General features: G+C 34.9%; 1 protein-coding gene across 5 annotated transcripts in view; it reads left to right on the plus strand.

Moving 5' to 3' along the window:
• TMTC3 (transmembrane O-mannosyltransferase targeting cadherins 3) overlaps positions 1-27,449 on the plus strand; it is a 70,770-nt gene that overhangs the window by 38,946 nt on the left and 4,375 nt on the right. For all 5 annotated transcript variants that reach the window (XM_007503122.3, XM_001364765.4, XM_007503124.3 and 2 more), the window contains 4 exons: positions 8,473-8,584; positions 13,491-13,594; positions 21,447-21,616; positions 23,382-23,608. In XM_007503122.3, the coding sequence (XP_007503184.1) occupies positions 8,473-8,584; positions 13,491-13,594; positions 21,447-21,616; positions 23,382-23,608 (613 nt within the window). The remainder of the gene's footprint in view (positions 1-8,472; positions 8,585-13,490; positions 13,595-21,446; positions 21,617-23,381; positions 23,609-27,449) is intronic.

The raw sequence follows: 27,449 nt of genomic DNA on the forward strand, positions 1-27,449 counted from the left end.
TGGGTTCAGGTCATGAAGAGAAAAATGTAGTGGTCTGACTTGTACTGTAGCTCCGGATTCATGGAGTTCATGCAGTTTGTGCTGTAATTCCTGTATATAGGAAGCAATAGTAGTATCTCCCTCTAATAGTGATGTATATGCAGGGGCAGATGTCCAAAAAGCATCTCAAATGGTGAGATGTGTAGGCCACCTCTAGGCCTGCTTCTAAGATAAAATAGGGCCAGACGGAGAATTTCAGGCCATTTGAAATGTGTCTCAGTGCATAATATGCCAATCATAGTTTTAAGTTCTTTATTCTTTCAACTTGGCCTGAGATATAGAACATGGAATTTGGGAGTTATCCCCAAGCAAGAATATATCTGATTTAGGACAGAATCTTTAAAATGACTTCCTCTATCTGAATCAATATGTGCTGGCAGGCCAAAGCGAGGAATAATTTCTTTTAAAAGCACCTTAACAACAAAAGCTGCTGTGGCTCGGGTCACAGGAAATGCTTCTGGACACCTGGTCAGTTGATCTACTATGACTAGACAAAATTAAGGTTGCTACTCTCCTTAATTCTTCTATGTCCATAGAGTCCCAACTAGGACAGCTAGTTTTAAAGTAGTCTTTTACCACTGAACAACAATTCTCAACGAATTGCCTATGTATTTGCCTAATGTCCCTTTCTCTGGATAAATCAAGGTCCATATATATACATATATAATCAAGGTCCTACGTCAATAAGTCTGTTCATAAAGTGGGAGAGGGTCTCATCAATTTCTTGTTGGGTTCTTTCAAATTTTGACCATTTTCTATCCATGCACGCTCTCATGGCTGTCAATAATGCTTCTCTGGCCTGGTTTAGTTTTGTATAATCTGGTTCAACATTGAGGTTCCAATGTGGATCTTCAGTTGGCCAATAATGTGCTCCTTTATCTTGCTTCTGATTAGCCAGAGAAATGACATTTTTCTCTCTCTTTGTCAGAAATTTTTCTAATTAATATTGGTTTTTCCTCAAATGATGGAAGATCTTCCTTGAATTATTTAAATCTTCAGGTTTAAAAGGTATATGGTTTCTTATAGATGCCAAGTTTCCATTTTTATTAAAAGTGGGTACTTCCATTAAAGGAAATAAATTATCTGAATTATTTGGAACTCCTGTTTCTGTTTCTAGGCTTCTTGATCCATTCTCAATGGGGTATGTATGAGAAAGGGAAGGATTGGGCACACCGAGGGGGAGGGTTTGTTTTTGTCCCATAGTGCCAGAAGGATCAGAGGTAGGAAGGATATGGGAATTGAATTGGGCAGGGTGAGAAGGAGGGACAAAGGAAGAAGGTTCATTAGCTGGGGGAAAGGATGCAGAGGGGTTAGGGTTGGACAAATGAGTAGGGTGTGAACTTAAGTGTGAACTTAGGGTGGAGGGGGTAGGGTAGGAAGCATGGGCTTATGAATAGATTGGCAAATTTGGTGTTAGAAACTTCTAGGGAGCAGGGGTTTTCCTTCAGATGATACCCATATTGTCTTTGAATTTTTGCTTCCATTTTTCCAATTCCTTTTCATTATAGGAAAATGATAAATTTAAGTTCTCAGTGGTTTTTAATGTTAAAATTAATTCAGGCTCTTTTATGCCTGCTAGCTTTGCAGTGGCATCAGCTGGATCATTTCCCCTAGAGACAGAGTCAGTACCACCTGTATGGGCAGAGCAATGAACTACAGTTAGGGCTTCAGGCAGCTGGAGAGAAGAAAGAAATTCATTAATAATTTCTGCATTAGCTATAGATTTTCCAGCTGAGGTTAAAAATCCTATCTGCAGCCATAGCATCCCGACTGAGTGACAAATGCCAAAAGCATATCTAGAATACGTATAAATTGTTGCTTTTTTATCCTTGGCAATTATACAGGTGTGTTTCAGAGCTATGAGTTCTGCTCCTTGAGCGATAATGTTAGAGGGCAGTGAAGCTGACCACTCAGTGGAAAATTCTGTGACTACAGTAGCTCCAGTGTCACATATGCCATCCCTCATAATAGAGGAGCCATCAGTAAAGAAGACTAGATTTGCATTGTCTAAGGGAGTGTCCAAGAGATTATCTCTTTTTTAAGGCTTTTCTGCCATGGACACTAGTGTTTCACAACTGTGTAATGGTTCTCCTGAAGCTGGTAAATCTGGAAGCAAGGTGGCAGGTTTAAGGGTTGTACAGCGTTTCAAGGTAATGTTTTCATTATTTAACAAGGTTATTTTAAATCTTGTAATTCACTGATCCGAGAATGCCTGTGTTCTATGCCTTAGCAACAATGCTTCTACCTCATGTGGGCACATAATTGTTATTGGGCATCCTAATACTAGATCACCAGTTTTTGTCACTAGCTGATTCCTTGGCGACCTTAAATTAATATATATCAGTCTTTTAAAGTGATTTCCTTGTAACACTAGTAAGGCTGTAGCAGCTACTCCTCTAAAGACATGGTGGTGCTTGCTGCTCCTGATGCTACTGGATCCAGTTGGGCAGAATAATAAGCAAGTGGGTGCTGAGAAGGCCCCAAAGTCTGAGTTAAAACACCTGAAGCAACCCTTCTTTGCTCATGTACATACAAAGTAAATGGCTTGTTGTAATCTGGGATGCCTAGAGCAGGGGCAGACAGGATAGCCTGTTTTAGATCTGATAGAACTGACAGTTGTTCTGGCTCTAATTTGAGGGGTTCAGGGACTGAATCCCTTGTTAGTGCTATAAGGGGTTTAGTACTTTCCCCATAGCAAGGAATCCATTGTCTACAAAACCCTGTTCCTCCTAAAATTGCTCTCAACTGTTTCTTAGTGGTAGGAGCACTGAAATTTTGAATATTTTCAATTCATTTGGGAGAAATAGAGCAGACACCTGCAGTCAGGATGAATCCCAAATATTCTACTTTGGGGAGACACCACTGGACCTTATCCTTTGAGATCTTATGTCCTCTTTAATGCAATTCCAAGAGAAGGTGTTTACTATCTTCCTGACATGCTTCTGCATCTGTTGAAACCAAGAGTAGATCATCTACATATTTGATTAATTTGCTATTTTTAAATGTTATATTATCTGTGTCTTGGCTCAAAATTTGTGCAAATAAACTCGGGCTTTCCACATAACCCTGGGGCAGACGACTTCATGGATCATTGATCTTGGAGCCCTTCCAGGTGAAAGCCAAGATATGCCTGGAGTTCTCCTGTATGGGTATGGAAAAGAAGACTGAGCACAAGTCTTCTACTGTAAAGTATGTAGCTGTGCTAGGAATAGAAGAAATGATCATATTTATGTTGGAAACTAAGGTGTCTCTTTATAACGTGGTTGTTCACAGCCCTCAGATCCTTTACGAATCTATGGAGGTGCTTACCATCGGGCCCCCTTTTTGCTTTTATAATGGGCAGGATGGGCGTGTTATATTTAGATTTACAAGGGATTATTATTCCCTGGTTAATTAATGAGTTTATTACTGGGGTAATACTCTCACTTGCCTCTTTTGAGAGGGGGTACTGAGGAATGGAAGTAGGTGGGCTAGATTTAGTTTTTATCTACACAGGAACAGCTGAGTTACAATACTGTATAATTTATTTGAAAAAATAGGCAAAGGAGAAGTCCTACCAAATTCTTTTATGACAAATATGGTTTTATTAACCAAGGAGAGCAAAAGAAAAGAAAACTAGGCTATTTTCCAGCAAAATATCACAAAGATAATATACTTTGTTCAGGTGGGATTTATACTAGGAATGAAGGGCTAGTTCAATATTAGGAAAACTATCAGCATAAAATTATATGATTATCTAAGGATATGGTCAATAGGCCTTTTAGAAAATACAACATTTGTTCCTTTTAAAAACACTAGAAAACATAGGAATCAATGGATCCTTTCTTAAAATGATTAGTTCTATCTACCTAAAACTAAGAGCAAGCATTATCTATAATGGGGATAAACTTGAAGCCTTCCCAAGTAAGTTCAGGGATAAAGCAAGGATGTTTGTTACCACCACTATTATTCAGTATTGTACTAGAAATGCTAGCTGTAGCAGTAAGACAAATGAATTTGGCAATGAGGAAACAAAGCTGTCACTCATGGCAAATTATAAAATACTTAAAGAAAATCTACAGAGTCAATTAAAAAATATTGAAACAATTAACTTGTAGCAAATGATAGAGACTCTCCATTAAAAGAATTTTGAGACAGCTTAAAATACTTGAGAGTCTACCTGCCAAGGCAAAATGAAGGATTAATGAACACAATTACAAAATACTTTTCACACAAATAAAGGCAGATCTAAACAATTAGAAAAATACTCATGACTCATGGGTTGGCTGAACATGACAATGCTTAAGTTAATTTACTTATTCAGTGCCATACCAGTCAAATAACTTTAAAAAATTTCATGGAGCTGGAAAAAGTAATCAATAAAATTCTTTGGGGAAAAGGTCAATAATATCAAGAGAATTGGTGAAAAAAAAAATGCAAAGGGATGAATTTATAGCCAAACGAGATAGGGGAATAAAATAGATCATTTTAATTATATGAAATCTAAAAGCTTTTCCCCAAACAAAATTAATGAACCCAAAATTAGAATGAAAACAAGATAACCTCATTTCTTAACCGTCTTGGGAACTGAGTCAGATTTATAAAAATAAGAGCCATTCCCCCGTTGATATAGGATCAAAGGAGAAGAAATCGAAAGTATCAATAGTCACATTAAAAAAAGTTTTAAATTACTACTGACTAGACTAATGCATTATAAAACAGCTCTAAAGTAGTACCTCATATCTATCAGATTGGTTAACATGACAAAAGGAAAATGACTAGTGATTGAGGGCATGTAACAAAGTTGGAACACTAATGGCGGAGCTGTGAACTAGTTTAGCTTTTCTGGAGAACAATTTGAAATTATTCCAAAGGTGTTGGTGGTGGGGTTTTTAATTTATTTTTTTTCCTAAATTACATGTCAATATAGCTTTTAATAATCATTTTCTGACATTTTGCAATCTATGCTCTATCATTCCTATCGTTTCCCCTCCCCAATACAGCAGATAGTATGCTATAGATTGTACATGTGTTATTTGCAATACATATTCCACATTCGTTATGTTGTAAAAGAAGACACATATTGCTTATGGTAGAGAAAAATTTATGGATGAAATAAAAGTGAAAAATGATATTCTTCAGTCTGCATTCAGATTCCATCAGCTCCTTCTCTAGCAGTGAATAGACTTTTTGTCATGACTCTCTTGGAATTTTTCCCAGATTTTTGCATTGCTGATAGTAAGTCATCCACAGTGAATCATCATACTTTATTGCATTACTACCCTTCAGGTTCCAGTTCTTGCCTTCACAAATAGAGTTGCTGGAAATATTTTTATACAAGTAGGTCCTTTCCCTTGTGGTATATGATTGTATTAAAAGAAACGACAAGAGGAATGATTTCAGAAAAACCTTGAAAGACTTAAATGAACTGAGGCAGAGTGAAATCAGCAGAACCAGGAGAACATTGTTAACAGTAATATTGTACGGAAAATCAATTCTTGAAAGGCTTAAGTACTTCGATCATAACAATGATCTGTCACAGTTCCAAAGGATCCAGAATAAAAGATGTTTTCCACCTCCAGAGAGAGAACTGATGAATGAACTTTGAATGCAGGTTGAAGCTTTTTTTTCCTTCACTTTTTTTGTTTTTTTGTCTTTCATGACATGGTAATACAGAAATGTTTTGCATGATTTCCCATGTACAAATGATGGCAAATTGCTTGACTTCTCAAGGACAGAGAAAAGAGGAGAAAGGGAGAGAATCTGGAACTCAAAAACTTTATAAAATGATTACCAAAACATGTATTTTACATGTAATCAAGAAATATTTAACAATAAAAGCATATTTTAAAAATGAAAAATTTGACATTTATACCATACTTGATAATTGGAGCTTTGGAAGTGGATGAGATCTCCAAAGGAAACATAGAAGAAAGGTCCAAGGACATATTCTTGGGGACTTCCTTGTTTAGAAGTCAGAAATAGGGAACCCAGTAAAGAAATCAGAAGGGACTGGTCAGAGGTAGGAAGAGAAGTAGGATAGGATGGTAAGATGGAAGCACAGGGAAGATAATTTTGAAGACGAATGGGAGGGTCTTCAGGAACAATTGATATGGGGACATCAAGAAGCATTATTCTTTGTAGTTACAATTGAGTAGTGGGGGTCATAAATCAAATTGTAAGAGACTAAGATGTGAATGGTGACCTGCCCAGAGACAAAAGCTAGTTATTAGCCAAGCTAAGAGGTTATTTTACTCTTAATCCAGTGTTTTTTCTACTTTGCCTGTTGCCTCATTTCACTATTTGTAAGGGGTAAAATTTAGGGGTTATTGACTGAATATATTATACTAGTCGTCGCCAGGGATTAATTCAGTCCCAATAAAATACTCAAGTCAGTTTGGGAATTTTATGGTGGTTTATTTACAATAGAGGGAAGAAATTAAGAAGGAGAGAGAGAAAAAAGAGAATTTAAACTGTTCCAGCCCAGGCTGAGCCAGGTAGGAGTTCAGAGGCCTTGGCCAAGGGACTTTCTCAATCTAGCATGCTACCAGCCACAAGACCTCCTCCAAGATGAGGGGTGTCCTAGGAGGATAGCATTTTAGGAGGTAAAGGAAGAAGGAATCAGCCTAAACCACTCACCAAGCACACTAAGAACTTCTCCCAGTTACCCCAATGGCAAGCCGCAAACCACTAAGACGCAAACAACTCTGCCGCGAGCCACATGAGCGAGACAGAGAGCAATGTCTCTGCGAGAGAGCCCAGAAAGAGGAAATTACGCAAAATATATAGACCATTCTTTACATCACTTCCTGCATCTCACATGTACCAATGGTAGCTTAAGCTTGACTTAGGACAGCCCAGGGGGTCTGTCAGTTGTTTCTTATTTGTCACTTGCTAACACATGTCTGTTAGAGGCCATCTTCCTCAACACTTAATCCTTAAGTAGGGGGGTATATATTCCTGGTTGCTAGGATTTTAAAGACTAATCAGGTTGGAGAAAATCTAAAATTCACGTATTAAAGAGATTCTTATTTAATTATTCTCCTTTAAGGAACCTCTAGAGAACCTTAACTTAAAGCCGTTTTGAATTAGGTCCACCATTTTTTTTTTAATATATTCAAGATGATCAAAAAATTACCAAAGTCCTATAAGATTTGAGCTTTTGGAACCATAAATGAAGCAGCTGCAAGTGTCCATTCGTTTCCCTAAATTTTTGCTGCTTGCTTCATCCAGTTTTAGTAGTACTCCCTCTTTGATACTATTTCCCTCATGTGTGATAACCTGCAAGAGACTCCACAGTCTTCCTCTCCTCAAAGCTGAAAGCTTGCTAGAATCATTGTATTTTATATTTGTGCACCTCTCTTATTCAACCTTGAAATTTTAGTATCTCAGAATATCAACTTATAAAGTGTAGAAATTTCCAAAATAAATCCACCTTTATAATACATTTATTACAATATTCCCTTTCATTTAATTTTTTGTGACATAACTAAAAATATCTTTTAAGTATCTTGGGGGTATGTTGGGCTAGAGAGGATTGTTTAAAAAAGGAAATTTTCTTTTTACCTAATACTGTTTTGTCATATTTATTTCCCCTTTGACTTTTGCCCATTTTGAATTAGAAAAACTGTTAGTAGAGCTTCATGTACTTAAATTAAGGTGTTAAGTTCTATTAGTGCAAATCATTACATTTATTCTTTGTCATACTATGCAATCCATGTCTTTGTGTAAGTTTTCTGCTGAGGATATGCCCAACCAGAGTCTATCTTTTGGTTCTTTTGATATTTGTGGATACCAGGTGGATATTGTTTGCTAGAGTCCTGATTTTATATTAGCTCATGAAGTGCCTAAAAGTGGATTTTTCTTTCATGTTAAGAACACAATCACAACTTTAAAATGGGAATTAACTATAATTACTATTTTCATACAGTTGAATCCCCTGGTAGGAAAGAATGTAGTTAATTCCCAACCACAAAGTTCCACTAACCCAGTTTTTAGGGTTGGTACTGCAGTTTTTCTTAATGCATATATTAAAAAGTGATTTTTAAAAAAATTTTAAATAAGCTCATGCATTCTAAACATTCCTTTAACAAAGAGCCAGCACAATTTTTGCTTTCTAATGTATTTTCTACTCATAATATTTGATACTTTAAGATGTCTTATAACTCATATTGAAAGAACAATGGATTTGGTGTTTTTAATATTGTCTTCCATTATTTAGTAATTATGTGGCTATAGGCAAATCACTTAAACCCTTGGAGCCTGTTTTTTCCTTTTTTGTAAAATGAAAATAATATTTCAATAACTATTAACATCATATTATTAGAGTTTGTAAACCTTAAAACAATATAAATGCATGTTAGGTGTGACATTAGGAATATGTTTGCAATTTAAACATAGCTATTTAAACTGGATACCTTATGTCATTTTTATGTGTTTTTTTTTATGTTTAAGGTAAATAAAAATAATGCAAAGCTGTGGAATAATGTGGGTCATGCTTTGGAAAATGAAAAGAATTTTGAGAGAGCCTTAAAATATTTCTTACAGGCAACACATGTTCAGCCAGGTAAGTAGTATACATTAAGTCAACATCACTCTCAATTTTTAATTGTTTTTTTTTAATTGATGTTACTTAAGGAAAGAATAAGGGATTTGTTTTAAGTTATATCTCAGCATTCCTCCAGGAAAGATTCTAATGAAGCATTTTATTATAATCTAAGTGCAATCCTAGGTTGTCCAGTACAATGGTAAGCTAGTAGCAATGTGTTATAGGGTGGAAATAATTTTGATCTTAGGAATATATGAACATAAGGTTCATCTTACAGCTATTGCTTACTGTTTGTGAGATCTTAGGCAAGTCCCTTAAATCCCTTTGTGATTTAGTTTTCTCATCTCATGAATGAAAGAATTAAATTAGATGTTCTTTTGTTCCTTTTTTTAAAATGAATTTGTGATTTCCTTGGTATAAGAACTTCTAATGAGGAAACTCCTTCTAATGAGGAGCACCTAGTTAGCTCATTAGAGAGCCAGGTCCAGAGATGGAAGGTCCCGTGTTCATATCTGGCCTCAGACACTTCTTGGCTTTGCAGTGTGGAGCAGGTCATTTAACCCTCATTGCCTAACCTTTACTGTTCTTCTGCTTTGGTACCAATATTGATTCTAGGATGAAACGTAAGGTCTTTTTATTTTATTTTATTTTATTTATTTACTTTTTAAGCCTTTACCTTCTGTCTTGGAAACAATACTGTGTATTGATTGCAAGGCAGAAGAGTGGTAAGGGCTAGGCAATGGGGGTCAAATGACTTGCCCAGGATCACATAGCTGGGAAGTGTCTGAGGCCAGATTTGAACCTAGGACCTCCCATCTCTAGGCCTGGCTCTCAATCCACTGAGCTACCCAGCTGCCCCCTAAGGTCTTTTTATAAAGAAAGACCCACCCTACTAATGCATATCATCTGCTCTGCATTTTATGGCCTTAGAAAATTGCTCAGGTCTTTAAGACATTAAGTGACTTGCTCTAGTTCACACATTCAGTAGATATCAGAAGGGAAATTTGAACACAGATTTTTCTGACTCCTGGGCCACCTTGATAGCATTCTCTCTCTTTGATGAATTAATCTTTTAAAAAATGCCTATTCGATTACTATGAATTTATACAAAGTGACATAAGCAGGACCAGGAAAACAATATGCATGATGACTACAACATTGTAAATAAAGCAAATGACCAAAACCTTGGCTCCAAAGGAGAGGTTAGAGAATACATCTTCTCTGTTCCTTATTTGGAGACCTGATCACAAAGGTGGAACACATATACTTAATTGGTCTGAGAGTTAGTTTTACTTCCACTTTTTAATTCTTATTTTAAGGGTAGGTCTTTAGGTGAGAAAAGGAAAGTGGCAAAATAAAGAAGATGGAAAACAAAATATATCAGTAAAAAAATTTTAAAGTAAAAATTGCCCTGGTTGCATTTTATGATTCACCAACCTGAACCAATAATAGACTATTTTTCAACAGTGGACCACGGCTTATCATGAAATGTTTAACCCCTGGGAGAGGAATTAAAGACATTGCTGCTGACAATTATCTGTTGAGGTATAAAAGATTGTGAGGAGAGCATCCAGACTGATGAAATCATAGCACTGAAATGTTGATACACTCCTTTCATACTCACTTATTTAAACATTATTGTAAAATTCTATTTCAGTTACTTTTTACAATTCGATTATCTACTAAGAAGCTGTTGAGACAATGATATTTAGTATTATTTGTTTTAAAAGTAATATGGGCAGGATTTCAGTGATTGTCCTTTCTTGAACTATATATTAAGAGAATACATTAAATAGCTCAAATTCTTAGATATGGTAAAGTGAAGAGAGAGCTTGGGAAGAAATGTCATGTAATACATAAATAAGTTAGATAATTTAATCAGATGAAATTTACAATATTCCCATAGAAACATCATAATTTTGGTGAATGAACCTGGAAACTCTTCATCTTCTTCCCCCTCATCCCTTCCTGTGTATGTAGAATCTGAATCTTTTCTGCATCCTCAGATTTTCTATAGCTATCATGATCTGCAAGTTGGACAGTCTCTGAGATTAATCCACATTATTAGAATAGAAATGTAGATTTCAAAAAATCCAGAAAACTAATAGAATTCCAAGATTTTGAAACTATAGTTGGTTCAGAAAGAATAGAAGATTATTAGAAATGAAATTTTCTAAATACAACTATAAAAAAATTCCTGTTGAGGTTGGACAGGGAGCAAGTAATGATGGAAAGGGTTTGATGTGACAACATGGAGCTTTCCGGAGAGCTCAGATTTTAGAAGAAATATGCAAAAGTTAAAACTGGAAATATATTACTAAAAAAAGAGTACAAATCTATTCTTGAATATAGATTTCCAGTCTAATGCCAACGACAGCAAAAAGGACTTGTTTGGTTATGTTTGGAGCAGGAAAACAAACAAGGAAGGAACAAGCTTAATACCTAAGACATTACAGTATAGCATAGGTACAGTGTTAACAAATGATTAAGTAGAAACACTTAACTCTTCTATTGTTTCCATCTCTGCCAGAAGTGGATCTTCAGTTCTTGACTATATGTATAATAATTTTTATCATGCATATGATTTTAATAGTTTTAGCATTTTTGCCAAGTTGTTGAGTTGAGGGAAACCTGTAGAATGAAGAAAGGAAGCAGAAGATTAGAAATGGTAAATGTTTATCCGATTTTCAAAAAAAGCAAAGAAGATAGATTCTGCATATGATACACTGGCAATGTAAATTCAAGAAAAAATAATAGAACAAATAAATGGGAAGTTTGCGAACCACTTGGAAAGGAAGTAGTAATCATTAGAAATCAGTATCCTTTCACTGATAATAGTCAGGCAGGCCAGACTGATATTATTTCATTTTTTTGATATCATTAATACACTTACAGATCAAAAGAATGGAGTAGATGCAGTACTGCTACTAAATTTCATCCAAATGTTTAACATGTCACATTGAGAAGATTTAAGTTAGGTATTCAGTTGGCTTCATAAATATCCAAAAAATAATTAGTTTTAAATGTTGAACTGGAAGAAGTCTATAGTATCTTCCTATATAATGCCTCAATTTTCATTTTTGTCTCAGTTAACATATTTGTGAATGACTCAAATGACACTGATGCCATACTGATTGATTTTTTTTTTTAACTTATGGGAAGTTGAGGGAAGATAGCTTATACTTTTTATGACAGAAAGATTCCAAAGAGTCTTAAGCCATGGAGAAATTGAGTTATTTCTTACATATAATTAGTATTTTGGGAAATTTTTGAGAGATTATTTGGGTTAAGATTAAAAATAAAATGAAATTCAGTAAGAATAAATTTAGAATTTTTCACTTAGATGTAAAAAAAAAATCAAATTGAGGAGATAAGAGAAAAACAGCAGTTCATTTCTTAAGTTTAGTGCTAGGTTTAATACAAATCACTTCTCCATGTTGGTCAGAACCCTTTTGGAGAATTATATTCAGTCCTGGGTGCTTCGTTTCAATTGGGTTGTTGTCAGATTGGAATTGGGTCTAAGGAAGAAAAGGAGAAGACTTTGAACTATGCTTTAGGTTCCAGTTTATGTAACCAACAAAATGAAGGATTTGATAATCCAATCACAGAACAACTGTAGCTGGACACCAGTGTATAGCTATGAGGCGCCCCACTAAGTTTTAGGAGAAGATATATTGGGAAGTCCTTTGAGGTAGTGGAAGGAGACTGAAATAATCTTGAAGTCCAGTCCCCAGGGACATTTCAATCAAAGAGAAAAAGTCACAAAGTGAGCAATCAGGAAATGGGTGAGGGAGTTGATTGATATCATCAAAGATATCAGGAATAATAAAACTCAGTTAAAGACTTCTCATAAATAGATAAATCAATAAGGAAGTTTTTAATTATAGATAGAAATATATCCTCCAAGTCAGCTAAATGAACAGGTATTTCAATAAATATTGCAAGACAAAAATAATTCAATACTTGATAAGGGGAAATACCTTTTAGATTCCCAAGAATGTATGAAACAAGAGGATATTTCTAAATGGTTTAAAAGAGTAATCAGAATTGTGAAAACAACTGCATATCAAAAATAATGGCAGAATAAAAGGGTCTGAATCTAAGATGAAATTATATTATATAAAAAACTATTAATGGAAGAAGGAATGTTTATCCTGAATGTGTTGGCTTAATACGAAGTGTCCTAACAATTCAACCGATGAAATAGACATTGATGTTCAGCAAGAGCTAGATGGTTATCCTTTTCATAAATGTGAACTAGATTTCTGAGGACCTGAGAAACTCTGTGAGGAAATAAACTCAATAAAATTATTATCTTTTTTTTTTTTTTTAAGATTTTTTGGCAGTGTGCCAAAGGAGATGCCTATCTTGCTCCCCCTTTTCTTCTATCCTCTAAAGCTTACTAGAACCTTGGATCATAACAGTAAAGAAGATAGAAAGGAATCAGGAAAAGATTTAGCTTTATATACTGAATCCTTGGTGGCAGATATCTTAAGCTAGGCAATATAATACTACCACTTTATTTCACCATATTCCAAAATTTAACTTCAACTATTGGCACAGGCAGGCTTTTTCCTCAAATACTGCTAAGTATTGAGAGAAATGCGAAAATAAATGCAAAACATGGTCTCTGCTCCCAAGGAGGTTACAGTTTAATAAGGGAGATAAAAAATAACCCTAATGCAAATTAGAATAAAATAAATGTGAACAGTGGTGCAAACATCACTATTTCTTGCCCTTTTCTCTGCAGGAGAAACTTATTATTGATTATATAACATGGTGAAGTCCTTAGGACAGTACACATTTTTATTTTTTCCAGTATATGTGTCCATATAATACCGTCTTATTAATCATGAATGTATAAAATTAGTATTGTTAATGAGATACTTGTATATGAAGTAGGGTATCAAATGTTTTATTTTAGATGATATCGGGGCCCACATGAATGTAGGAAGAACTTATAAAAATTTAAATAGAACCAAAGAAGCTGAGGAATCTTACATGATTGCTAAATCACTGATGCCACAAGTAAGTAATAATTTTGCATTTCAACCTTATCCTTGCTAGTTAAATAATAATATAGAGGAAAATTTTGTCTATTTTTAATCTCTCCTTCTAACTACAGTCTAATAAAATTAGAAATATACCAAAGAAGGTTATTTTTTCTAACCAATTTGGATTTAAAAGCACTGGGTGTCTCAAAAGTCGTAATGTAGTTTTAAACTTTTAATAACTTAAGACCACATTAAGACTTTTGGGAGACCCTGAATTAACATGTTTTAATTAGCAACTTAAATGACTCAAGTTATTAATATTTCCATATTTTTCTTTTTTAAATTTAATTTAATTTTTCCCCAATTACATATAACAACAGTTTCCACCATTTTTTAAAGAATAGCGAATCTCAAATTCGCTTCCTCTCTCCCTTTCCTCAGCCCCCCACCTATGTTCAAATGTTAAGTAGTCTTATATAGATTTTACATGTGCACTCATGTAAAAATTTTCCCATATTAATCCTTATGTTGAAGGAAACTCAAAAAAATTAAGAAAGTGAAAAAAATTTGCTTTCATCTGGATTTAGACATTTAGTTCTCTTTCTCTGGAAGCAGATGACATTCTTTATAATGAGTCCTTTGGGATAGTTTTGGATCATTGTATAATCTGTCATTGTTCAGTGTTCTTCTGGTTCTGTTTATTTCACTCTGAGTTTGTGTAAGACGTTCCTGCTTTTTCTGAGCTCCTCCCAGTCATCATTTCTTAGAACACAATAGTATTTCATTACAATCATACATTATAACTTATTCAACCATTCCCCATTCGGTGGGTATCCTCCCACTTGCCAATTTTTTGTCTCTCCCAAAAAGAGCTGCTTTAAATATTTTTGTACTTATAGGTCTTTCCCCCGTTTTTTTGTTTGTTTGTTTGTTTGTTTTTTCATCTCTTTAGGATACAAACCTAGTAATGGTATTGTTGGGTCAAAGGGTTTATACTGTTTCATAGCCCTTTGGGCACAGATCCACATTGTTCTCCAGAATGGTTGTATCAGTTCACAATTCTATTAGCAGGGCATTAGTGTCTCAACTTCCCCATATCCTATCCAAGTTTTGTCATTTTCCTTTTCTGTCAGTAGCCAATCTTATTGGAAGGGGTGGGGGAGTAATTACCTGAGTTGTTTTAATTTGTAGTTTTATAATTAAATTTAGAACATTTTTTCCATGACTATAGAGAGAGCTTTAAATAGCATGTCTGAGAACTGCCTATTCATATCCTTTGACCATTTATCATTCGGGGAATGACTTGTGTTCTTATATATTCAGCTCATTTCTCTATGTATTTGAGAAATGAAGCATTTATTAGAGAGACTTGTAAAATTTTTTTGCACCATTATGATTACTGTATAGTATTCTCCATACTATTTACCCCTGTTTAAACCTCCATCTCCCCTATTTTGCCTTCTTTTTCTATCAACCCCACCCCCCTTCTCCTACTACTTTCCTTTAGGGTAAAATAGCTTTCTATACCCAGTTGATTGCATATGTTCTTCCCTCATTGAACCAGTTCCAATGAGAGTAGGTTCACATGCTCCCTTTCCCACCTCCTCTATCTTCCCCTCCACTGTAAATGCTCTATCATGCCTCTTTTATGTGCAATAATTTAGACCACTTTATTTTTCTCTTCCCCCTGCTCCCATTGCTGCATTCCTCAATTTTATTTGATATCATGTCATATTCAACTTACACCCTTGCCCTTTGTCTGTGTATAATACTTCTAACTACCCTAATACTGACAAAGTTCTTTGGTCTTACAAGAATGATCTCCCTATGTAGGGACATATAGTTTGATCTTATTGAATATCTTTTGATTTCTCTTTCCTATACCTTTTTATGCTTCTTTCGAGTCTTGTCTTTTTTTTGAGAGTTATTTGTCAAATTTGAGAGTCAAATTTTCCATTCAGTTCTGGTCTTTTCAGCAAAAATGCTTAAAATTCTGCTATTTCATTGAATACCCATTTCCCCCCTGAAGGATTATATTTAGTTTTGCTGGGTAAGTGATTCTAGCTCCTTTGCCCTTTGGTGTATCATATTCCTTGCCTTCTGATACTTTAATATAAAAGCTACTAAATCTTATGTCATCCTGACTGTAGTTCCATGGCATTTTAATTATTTCTTTTTGACTGTTTGCAATCTTTTCTCCTTGACCTGGGAATTCTGGAATTTCACTATCCTATTCCTAGGAGTTATTCTTTTGTAATCTCTTTTAGGAGGTGATAGGTAATCAGTGGGTTCTTTCAATTTCTCTTTTGTCCTCTGGTTCTAGAATGTCAAAGCAGTTTTCCTTGATAATTTCTTGAAAGATAATGTCTAAACTCTTTTTTTATCATAGCTTTCAGGTTTTCCAGAAATTCTTATATTATCTCTTCTAGATTTGTTTTCTAGGTCAGTTTTTTTTAAATAAGATATTTCACATTTTCTTTTATTTTTTAAATTCTTTTGACTTTGATTATTTTTTAATATCTCATAGAGTCATTAGCTTCCAGTTACCAATTCTAATTTTTAAGGCTTAATTTTCTTGAGTGAGCTTTTGTATCACCTTTACAATTTGTCCAATTCTAATTTGTAAAGAGTTCTTTTCTAAAGTGAATTTGTGTACCTCTTTCCATAGGGCCAATTTCTTTAAGAAGTTATTCTCTTCATTGCATTTTTGTATATCTTTTCCCCATTTGACCAATTCTGCTTTATAGGGAATTCTTTCTGTGCCTCTTTTATTACCAGTTGGCCTATTCTGTTTTTTAAGGAATTAGTTTCTTCCTTTTTTTTTTGTACATCCTTTTACCAAACTATTGTCTCTTTTTTCATTATTTTCCTTGTATCACTTTCATTTACTTTCCCAATTTTTCTTCTACCTCTCTACTTTGGTTTTTTAAATCATTTTTAAGCTTCTCCATTAATTGTGGGGGGTTGGGGAGCTTGAGAACAATTCCTATTTTTCTTGGAGGTATTAGTTTTGTTGTCGTCTTTTGAGTTTTTGTTTTGGTCTTCTCTGTCACCAAAATAAGTTTCTCTGTCAAGTTTCTTTTTCTGTTGTTTACTCATTTTCCAGCCTTTTTCTTTTTTTCTTTTTTTAATTTCTAAAAACTTTAGTTGAGCTCTGTAACTTTGGTGAAGGGAACACTGTTCCAAGCTTCAGGTTCTTTGTGCATCTTCCTTCAGAGCTGGCTCTGGGGATCTATCTGCTTTCAGTTCCTCCAAGGTGGTATGATAGAAAGAGAGGAGGTATGTTTAGAACTCTCTTGGCCAGTGCTCTGGTCTGTGAGTAACCCAAGCACTCTTTTCCCCTTGCAACTGTGACTAGGGTCCCTTGTTCCTCCATGTGACTGCAAGCACAGGTGTCTTTTCATACTCCTCCTCACCCTGAGATCACACCCCAGAAAGCAACCTGGTTGTGTGTATGGGCAATGCAGTCTTGAACCCAAAGCCAGCAAAGGGATCCCCCATAATTTCCCTCTGAGCAGTTGTCTGACTCCCCCTTACCCTCTGTGGCTGAGAGCTCCAGAAGCCTTTACTGCTGCTTCAAGTAAGCCAACATTTTTAGTTCTCTAAAAAAATTAAGGAATTTTTTTTATGTACACTAATTTCTAAATTCCCATTTGTTCAAAAACAAAACCATGAGGTCTCAGATACCCACAACTTTTTTCCTGTACTTCACTCTATTGTCATGAGATAAAAAATAAATCATTTTATGCAAGGGATTTATTCAGAAAAGCAAATTTCTAGAGGGACAGTACAGATCTTTTACACCAGCATTACTACAAAATGATCATTAATACTCATTTTGACTTTATGACATCATTAGAAGCAATACCTTGATTAAGTAGAAAAAGAACAAGGAGTCAGTTTTTGTTCCGGCATTGCCACTAACATTGCTTGACTTTGCCCAAGTCAAGTAATCTGTTTCCTTTTCTTTAAAATGAGAGGGTAGATGATCTTTAAAGTCCTTTTTATGTACTATAATTATATGATTAGATTTGATAGAGTGCCATATATAGTTTGTTAAATTTTAACTGGAAGACTTAGTCTATGTACAAGATATAGTAATTCTCAATCAGAATAATTCAATTAAAGCATTATTCCACAACAACCCTAGACAAATTATAGTTTACTATCATTCAGAAATAAGTCATTTCAACTTGTCCCATCTATGAATAATTGTTGTACTGGCAACAAATTAAGGAAAGGAAAAAACCCAAGGCAAAATGGAATTTGTTGAATAAAGAAATAAGCCATTTGTGAATTTTGAAAGATGTTCATTAAAGGAAATCAGTCATTGTTAAAACTACATGCTGCTTCTTTTCTGATTACCATAAAGCTGATTGTTTATTCTGTGCAACAGATACTAATGACATGATTTTCATAGTTGGTTCTCAAAAGCAATACCAGTGTAGCACAAATTCTGGAAGGTTCTATCATGCTGCTTTCATGGATATTTCTAGCAAGAGAATAAGTATACTTTCCAAGAACCAGCCTAGGTAAGTGCAGAGAAGTCCAAGACTAGACTAATTAGTAGAATAGTGGCTTGGTGAGAAGATCTTGGGTGTCAGACTAGCAGAAAATGAGGCAGTCTTGGACTTTTCTGCATTTAGCTAGTCTGGTCTTTGGGAAGTAAACTCTTCATTGCTAGAACTATCCATGAAAGTAGCATGGTAGAAGCTTCCAATGTTTGTGCTTCATTGGTCTAGCTTTTGAGAACTGACCATGAAAATTATACCACTAATATCTGTTGCAAAGAATAAAAAAAGTAGAGAAAATCTACAAATAACTAAACACACAATCCAGAATCTTATGTGATTGCTTTTTTAATGCAAAAATGGGAAAATCTGACAACAGAAGAAAAAAATAGAAAACTATGTCAGGAAGAAGGAATCAAAGATGCCAAATACTTGTACTTTACATAGAAACTTCCTACCATAATATTGTGATTCTGCAAGAAGAGAATCAGAAGTTACTGGACGTAGCAGGCACCAATTAACATCACCAAAAAGATGAAACTGACTTCTCATCACAAGGACACTAAGCTATTCATTAATGATATAGATTTCTTTAGTTTCTGAATCATGTGTTAGTACAGTCACATCTGTTTGTTAAATCAAAGTCAACAACAGCATATTAGAGAAAAAAATTAAAATTAGTAGAGAGCTAGAAAAAAGTAAAATCGTGGAAAATGATGAGCAATTGAAATTGCTCTGTCCCAGCCTATTCACACAACTTATTAATAACAAATGGAATATGACTAGAAGAAAGTATACAGGCTATAGACATTTTGTATGGGTTACCTGATATGTTGATAACATTTTATATGATACATTTACCATAACCTGGAGAACAAAAGAACAGTAAAAAGTCCTTAGTCAGGAAATACCCATTTGTCAGGTGGAGAGAGAGGGCTGCCAAAGGCAATAGCAGGTTAGTTTAATAATAAGTAAATTTGTAAAGTCTAATCTATAGATAACACTTCTTCCTGGTCTTTCTCATACTTTCTCATAGCAAACACGAAGGAAAAGAAATAGAAGAGAGTCTACAATAGCCCATAAAAGTAGGGAAGACACAGCATAAACTGTTGGCCATGAAGGTGGTAAAGAGGGATCTTTTCAGGGAGAAGGGAGAGAGAAACAAAATGAATGTTGGCATGTAAGCAGCCTACTTACACAAAACAGAGAAGCCAACGGCAGTATTGATTTTAAGAGTACTAGGCAAGAGACCCTATTTAAAATCTTATATACCTACATAAAGGCATATAAAGTTGAAACAGATGGAAACTGATAAAGATTTTTAAAGTGTTTTTATGCCAATTTTTTGCATCAAGAACAAAAGAGCTACTGTACTTGGACTCATGGACTCTTAGATGTGCTCATAGAGAAGGTAGAAATCACACCAAAACAGAGATGAAATAAGCAGCAAGATTGAACCAGTGTATATAAAGTAGATCTCTGCTGGATATATCAAAATAGTGAGGGCATTGAGGAATAAATTCATGTGATATCTGAAGGAGAAAGAGATTAAACAGTAACTTAGTCTTCCTGCTTCAAGGGTTTCTCCCCTTCATCTTTTATACTGTTGCCAATGATTTTACTGATTAAAGTGCAGATCTGATCATGTAATTCTCATATTCACAAAATTTCTGGGCTCTTTGTTGCTTCTGGGAGAAAAATGAAAAAATACTTATAGAAATCCTAAAACCCATCACAACCTGTCCAGAACCTCTCTTTCCATCTTCAGTATCAGTTGCTCCTTTTCCCACACTCTGCAGTCTAGTCTGACTACTTTTTGAGCTGTTCATCACACATGATGGATTTTGTTGTTGTTCTTTGTTATAGGGAATGGGTTTCTCTTAGAGGCTAGGAAGGAGTATATATTTTGAATGCAAGTAACATAAAAATGAAAGATAGGATGATTTCATTTTAAAATAAAAGGAAGATAGAGAATCCTCTCAATATGAGGCATAAAATAGGGAGACACATGGCTCCCAAAAACTATTTGCCATTTTCATGAAGGTTTTATGCAAAATCCAAGTTGAGGAGGGGTTCTTCATAATTAATCATTGGACTTTCATGTTAGGTAATGTTGAGACCTCTCTGATATTTCTTTTTCTTGCTGATATTTTGCTTGTTGCATTAAGGCTCATTTTGATCTATAATTATCCAAAAGAATTTACCCTAACCTCCACAAAAGAAGAATCCAGCAGATAATGAATGCATACCTCTCAGGTCCTGACAGAAGTTGGATAGAGAACCTATAGAATTCATCCCTAAGCTACAAATGGACAACAGATTGGGCCCAGAATTAAATGGGTGAAGAGTGGGTTGGACTGCCTTTGGAAAATTTCAAAGCATCTTTAATAACCCTAATCTTCTTGAAATGAGTCTTATTTTAATTTCAATATCAATATGATAGTTATAGAACATTACAGCCTCCAGTGGTTTAAAATTGTACCAAGCAGTCCATCTTCAATTTTTGTTAGATACACTTACTCTCAGTGGGTATTAGGAGGAAAGAATGCATTAATGAATAAATGAAAAAGAATTGATTATGCACTTAACTAGGTGCCAAGCACTTAGGATCCAAATTGAAAAACTAAACACACCTTACTCAAAGAACTCGGATTTTAAGTGAAGGTGACAATGCATATATATGGGTTCTGCTGCAGGATAGATAGAAAGGCACAGAGTTCCATATAATGTTATGGCAAGGAAAATAACACATCTCAGGAATCTGGAGAGCTTGGCAGCATGGGAGATGGTAAGGCCCAGTAACCTTGAAGGGGTTTTAGTTGGTAGCTCCCTGATAACTGCAGTGGTTTCACTAGCCATTTCCACTCTAGCCCTATAGTAGAGAGGACCAAGACCTGGGAAGGAAAGGGAGTTAAAGGCTCTCTGCAGCGTATTCTGCTTTACCTTCTGGTTCCCCAAAAGAAACTATTTTTAATGGATTGGTCATGTGATGAGAATGAGGGATGCCCCACTGGTATCTTTATGATGTTTTTTAAAAGAAGGGGGGGGGGGGTTAGGATGACAAATGCTGTGACAAACTAAAGGGAAGACAGAGCAAGCGTCCCAAGGTACAAATAAGCCTGGATGGGTCATAATATTCATTGTTGAAGGGCAAGTGCATGCAAGATCATATATTCATTTGAATATTGTGTTATGGATTTTATTTTTAAATTGACTTTGTATGTTATAATGTAATTAGTATTAAAATTTTCTTGAGTAGATATTCTATATATAAATGACTCTTAATTTAGTCACCTGACATGAATGCCCTGTCTGACTTGGAATTTATTTTGCCTGAGTATCATAAATCTTAAAAGTTCCTTTTCTTTTAACCAGATCATTCCAGGTAAAAAATACGCTGCACGAATTGCTCCTAACCATTTAAATGTTTATATCAATCTTGCAAACTTGATTCGCGCTAATGAATCTCGACTGGAAGAAGCAGATCAGTTATATAGACAAGCAATTAGCATGCGGCCAGATTTCAAACAGGCCTATATTAGCAGGTATCACTTTTAATTTCATACCATTCTTATATGAAATTGTTTATTTTATGTATATTTGGCAGAATTAATAGAGTAGGTTTTTTCAGTCATCTACATGTAATTGAGAACAAAAGCAAAACCTGTTAAAATTCATCTATAGTTAATTCCTTAATTATGAATGAGCTATTGTGTGCCTCTTAATTTTCTGCTTCTTACCTCCTACCCCAATAACCTTATTCAAAGTTCCTAGGAAATAATTGACTTGATAAGTTCCTTTTCTTAAGCAAATTTTGAGGCTTAGCTAGTAGGAGCTTATAGTGTTCTTTCTCTTTCATTAGACTTTCTTAAGAGTTCCTTTGCTGCCAGAGTTTGGAAGAAATATATTCTTAGTGTCCTAAATTGGAGTTTACAATGTTTTCTCCCCTATGTAAACCGTATTGGATTCCATTCTGTTCTTTTACCTTCCCTACTCTCTCACTCTATCTGGACCTAATTTTTACTCTCACCCTGACATCTCTCCAGTGAATCTGAATCTTTTTTTTTCTTTCTTTCTTCCTGACACACCTATTCTGCATTTCATGCATGCCCTCAAACACCACAGGTGATTGTTTTAGCTATTTGTTGTTCCCCATCCTTAAGGACCTTGTTTCATTGAACACTGCTGGGGAAGAGTCATGAAACTATCCCATAAGAATACATTATAAATTCATGCTCCCCAGCCTGACTGAGACTCTTACCATTTGGTGGCAATCTTATTCATTCCTAATTGACTGCCTTTCACATTTCAGAGTGGCCGTTAGAAACTATCTTCTCTCATATGAAACCCCAAACTCACTTGTCCTTTCCTTCAGCAGATAGATTGATGGCATCTATCATAAACTCATCATCCCCTCAAAATCTCTCTTCCTCTTAAGCTCAAAGAGTAAACTACATGTCCTTGACAAGTTAGGTAAGGAAGCCCTCGATCCCTTCCCTTTCCAACTCCACCAGGACCTTGTTCAGTCAGTCATTCTATCGGGAAAGAAATCTGTAAGTGCCTGCATAGTAGACACTTGTTTTGAGCTCTTTACAAATATTATCTTATTTGATCCTCACAACAACTGTGAGGTAAGTGCTGTTATTATACCCATTTTTATTAAGTACCTACTATGTGCCAAGTACTGTTAGATTCCAAGGATATTAATACAAAGGATGAAATTATCATTCAAGAATATTATATTCTAAAAGAGGAGATGAATATTTATATACCTGTGTACAGCATAAGTAAAAAAAAGATTAAGTACAAGTTAGTCTGAGAAGAAGGGTATTTATTAGCAGTTAGAATGACAGGAAAGACTGACTTGAACTGCCTCTTTTTATTCTCACTCATATAATGGTATTGGTATACCATTGGGGACCCATCTATATGGTATCTTCATGGATGTCTTTTTTTATTATTTTTTTATAAAACTTTGGAATATCTAGTTCAGGAATCAGATCTTTCTTTTCCTCTCACTGTCTTCCTCTCCTTCCTCCTCTTCTCTCTCTATTCCACAAACTTCTTAAACAGGTACATTTTTCTTCTTATTTTCAATCACTTCATACCCCATCTAACAAAGTAAAATATATGTTAAACAAAGAAGTTCTAATGTTAACATAATCTCTAATTGGTATTGGTTATTTTTGAGAGAAAAACTGAAAGGAGAAGCGAGTGCCTAGAAAGGCTTAAATTGTCAGAACATTTTATTTTAAATTCCAAATTAAATGGGATACTATATATTAAAATTTTGATTTGCTTCTTCTACAGAGGAGAGTTACTTTTAAAAATGAACAAACCTCTCAAAGCAAAGGAGTCATATCTTAGGGCATTGGACCTTGACAGATCCAATGCAGACCTTTGGTACAACTTGGCAATTGTGAATATTGAACTAAAAGAATCAACTGAAGCCCTACGAAACTTTGACCGGGCTTTGAAGATGAATCCTAATCATAAACTAGCATTATTCAATTCTGCCTTGCTCATGCAAGAATCAGGTATGTTGGCTTATAGAAAATTTCCCTAATTAAACCATGAATTTCCTTCCCATAATATAAAGCTTTATTATGTTTGGGATATGTCATAATTCAGAATTCTGCCTAGTGTTTATCCATAAATGCATTTTTATGTTGTAAATCAGAGATTTTAATAAAATTTTAAGAGTTGAGTAAATTAGCTTTTGGAACTTTTTTGAGGGAAACTTTTCTAGCATCACCAAACAATGAATAACTTAAAAGCACTTTTCAATATTATACCAAATACAAATAATTCTTATGTTTGTTAGAATTGGATTCCTAGGAAGTGATGTTTTGCCATAATAGTTTTTCTAAATCCTGATGATTTTTTAAATTTAATGTTCATTATAGTTACCTATATTTATTTTTTTTAACTGTGTCCCATTCTCCCCAACCCCCAAAGCCACTTGAGAGAGAAAAAAAAATTATCTAACCTTCTTACAGGACCTAGCATAATAAGTGTTTAAAACATTATTATTTTGAAAGGGAATTTCCATTCAAAATAACTGGAAAATTCTTAAAATATCTTGGGGTCACTCTATCAAGAAGCACTTTTAAATTGGATAGGAAAAAAAAGGCCAGAATCTGAAGAGAGGTAATAGTGAAAAAATAGGAAAATAAGGGCAGAAGCACTTCTAGACCTTAAAATTATATTATAGAACAATAATCAAAACTATTTGATATTGTTTAAAAATAGAAAAGTAGATAATTAGATCAGACTGGGAAGAATCAGGTCCTATTGAATTGATTATACGGTATCTGATAAACTCAAATACATAAATTTATTGGAAAAGAACTCATTATTTGCCGAGAACTGCTAGGAAAACCAGAAAGCAATTTGACAAATTTGGTTTTAGACCAACATCTTATGCCATATTAAACTCAAAATAAATACATGACTTTAATATTAAAAATCAAACCATAAAAATTAGAGAACAATATCAGATGATTAGATGCCTTTCACATATATGGTTTTGAGAATAATTCTTAACCAAAAAGAGAGAAGCAGTAGAAACATTTAAAAAATAATTTTAATTATGTAAGATTGTAAAACTTTTGTTATCAACAAAATCAGTTCATTTCGAATAAGAAGGAAGTCTTTCATTTGGGAATAGAATTTCATCTCAAGTATCCTTAGATAAGGTTTTGCTATCCAGAATGGCATATAAAATAATTTATTAATCACTATGTGCCAAGCGCTTTGGCTAAGGGCAAGAGATACAAATAATAAAACAAGTGTCCCTGCTCTCAGAAGGTTTCCACTTTAATTGTAGGAGATGATCCATATAGAATTGTTAAAACCTCTCAGCCCTTCGTGTGCTCCAGCAGAGTAGATGGGAAGGCCAAGAGCCACACAGCTGTGTAACAGTGCAGATGACACTTCCTCCAAGTCTAAAGGCTACAACAACAGGAAAGATAAAGCCCAGCCGTCCTTAGTTCAAGGGGGTTGCAGCAGGGTAGTGACAGTAGTGAACCTAAACCTTACCCAGATTAGAGTTGGGGAACATGAACATGAATGTGTGCATCCATCAAACAGGGCCTGGGGCACATCACATGGTGTGCTCTGGCCACATGGGGGTCAGCCTGAGGATCTCGGGGGAGGAGGCTTGTACTGTTCCAGTCCTTCTAGAGAAGCAAGAAAGGTTTATTATATGATATTTAGGGAACTAACACAAATGTATAACACCAAAGGACATACATACCCCAGTGGTCAGAGGATATGGGTACTTGGTTTTGCAGATATGAATGGCAAATGTGGAATATGCTTCAAATTACCAATAAGAGAAATAGACTGAAAACAACTCCCAACTTTTACTCCTCACTGAACAAATTAGCAAAGTTAGAGAAGATAGAACTGAGTATTAAAGAAACCTCAGAAAGATTGATACATTAATATACTATTTATGGAGCTTTGAATTGATATACTCATTGTGGAAAGTAATTTGAAATTATGCTAAGAAAATAACAAAAATGTCTATTGGGTCTTATTGCTAGTGTGAGCCCATTGCTAGTGTGAAGGTTAAATTTAACTCTCCCCTGATTATGAAGATTAAATTGTAACCCCTGCCTATTTTTAGATTTTAATCACCAAAATTGTAAACACCCTACTTGAAAGCTGAGTGTGGAGAGCTGCCCATTTTTAGATCTAATCACCAAAAGTGGAAACATCCCACTTAATCATTAAATGGGAGGTCTGTGACCCATGTGTGTGATAGTGGGTGATGAATCAGAATCGAATGACTGCCTCCTGGGCAGTTCTAATGCATGGCTTCAAGAGTGAGTGGTAGGTGTAGAATTAGGGGAAGGCACAGGAAGTGATGCAAGAAAAAGTGTCTTTAAAAGGGAGTGACAACTTCCTAAATGAGTTTGACTGGCAGTTCTTCATTCTTTGGAGTGGAGGCTGGTGAAGAATGTGCTGGCTGGACCTGAGACCCTGTTTCCTAGTTAGGCTGTTCTAAAATTTCTTCCTTTGAACTGATATGTGGTGAGTGAAAAAGCTGACTCTTAACTGTATTTTTCTGAAGAGACTTCCCCAGGTCCTCAGCTTTGCTGAGGCCCAAGAACTAATTCTCCCTGCCTGGGAGTAAATTACTTAGTACTTAAGCTAGATATCTTACCCTATCATTTCTCTGATTTTCTTACTTCAGTCTTTCTACATTTTGTAAATAAATTATAAATAAATCTCTTTGGAATTAACATAAATTCCTGGTGACCACACTCTTAAATAACCCAGTCCAATCCTTTTAAAAATAACCCCTTTTACCCCTTACACTAGGCATATACTGTTGGTAGGTCAATATATACCAAAGTACACACAGAAGTGCTTTTTGTAGTAGCAAGGAATTGAAAACCCTGTAAATACTTATCAATTAGGTAAAAAGGAAATTATTATTTCGTAAGAAATGGTGACTATGAAGAAGTAATCAGAACTAGGAAGACTGTGCAAGAAGGACAACAGCAACATAAATAGTCTGGGGGAAGGGAAGGAGGAGAACAATACAAATCCTGTACAATTAAGTGACTGAGCTTGTCTGTTAACCTGATTTGTACTTTTTCTCCAAGTATGATGATAGTTTTTATTAAATGTTTATAATGCAGTCTCTCCTGTCTGACTTTAGTGGCTTAGTAGACAGAGCACTGGGCCTGGAGTCAGGAAAACCTGAGTTAAAATTTGGCCTAAAACAGTTATCAGCTATGTGACCTGGCCAAGTCGTTTCATCTGTTTGCTTTAATCCACTGGAAAAGGAAATGTCAAACTACTTCAGTATTTTTGCCAAGAAAACCATGGAGAGTATGGTCTGAGTCAGACATGACTGAATGACTCAACAACAAAAACTAAACTTTACTGTGTAACTAACTAAAATAGTTTTGAGTGTACTTTTGTAGTATTTTGTATCTTGCTTACATATTTTTAAAAACTTTTTTTACATAAGGTCTTTTTATCTCACCTAGTATGGAAATTCAGTGACTACTCAGAGCCACATCTCAGTACTGATCAGCATGGAAGCTTCAAATTGCTTCCTTTTTTTTCCTCAGTCTCCCCAGTATCAGGTCTTGGAAGTATGCCACCATATCTGGCATCACCTTCATTTCCAAAAATATTCAGCAAGCTATCTCTTATAACATAGAATAAAAAGGAAAAAGAAAGCCTAGTCAGTCAAATTGTACATCATGGAAATCTATCAATATGTGTAATACATTTTGCATCAATATACTCCAACCTGTTCAAAAAAGAAAGGGGGTTGCATTTTTCAGCTCTTTCCTGAGGACAAGCTTCTTTATAACTATCTATCCCTTATAATTGCAAGTTCCTTAAAGATAA

Source organism: Monodelphis domestica, chromosome 5, assembly GCF_027887165.1.
Source record: "Monodelphis domestica isolate mMonDom1 chromosome 5, mMonDom1.pri, whole genome shotgun sequence".
Taxonomy (NCBI): Eukaryota; Metazoa; Chordata; class Mammalia; order Didelphimorphia; family Didelphidae; genus Monodelphis; species Monodelphis domestica.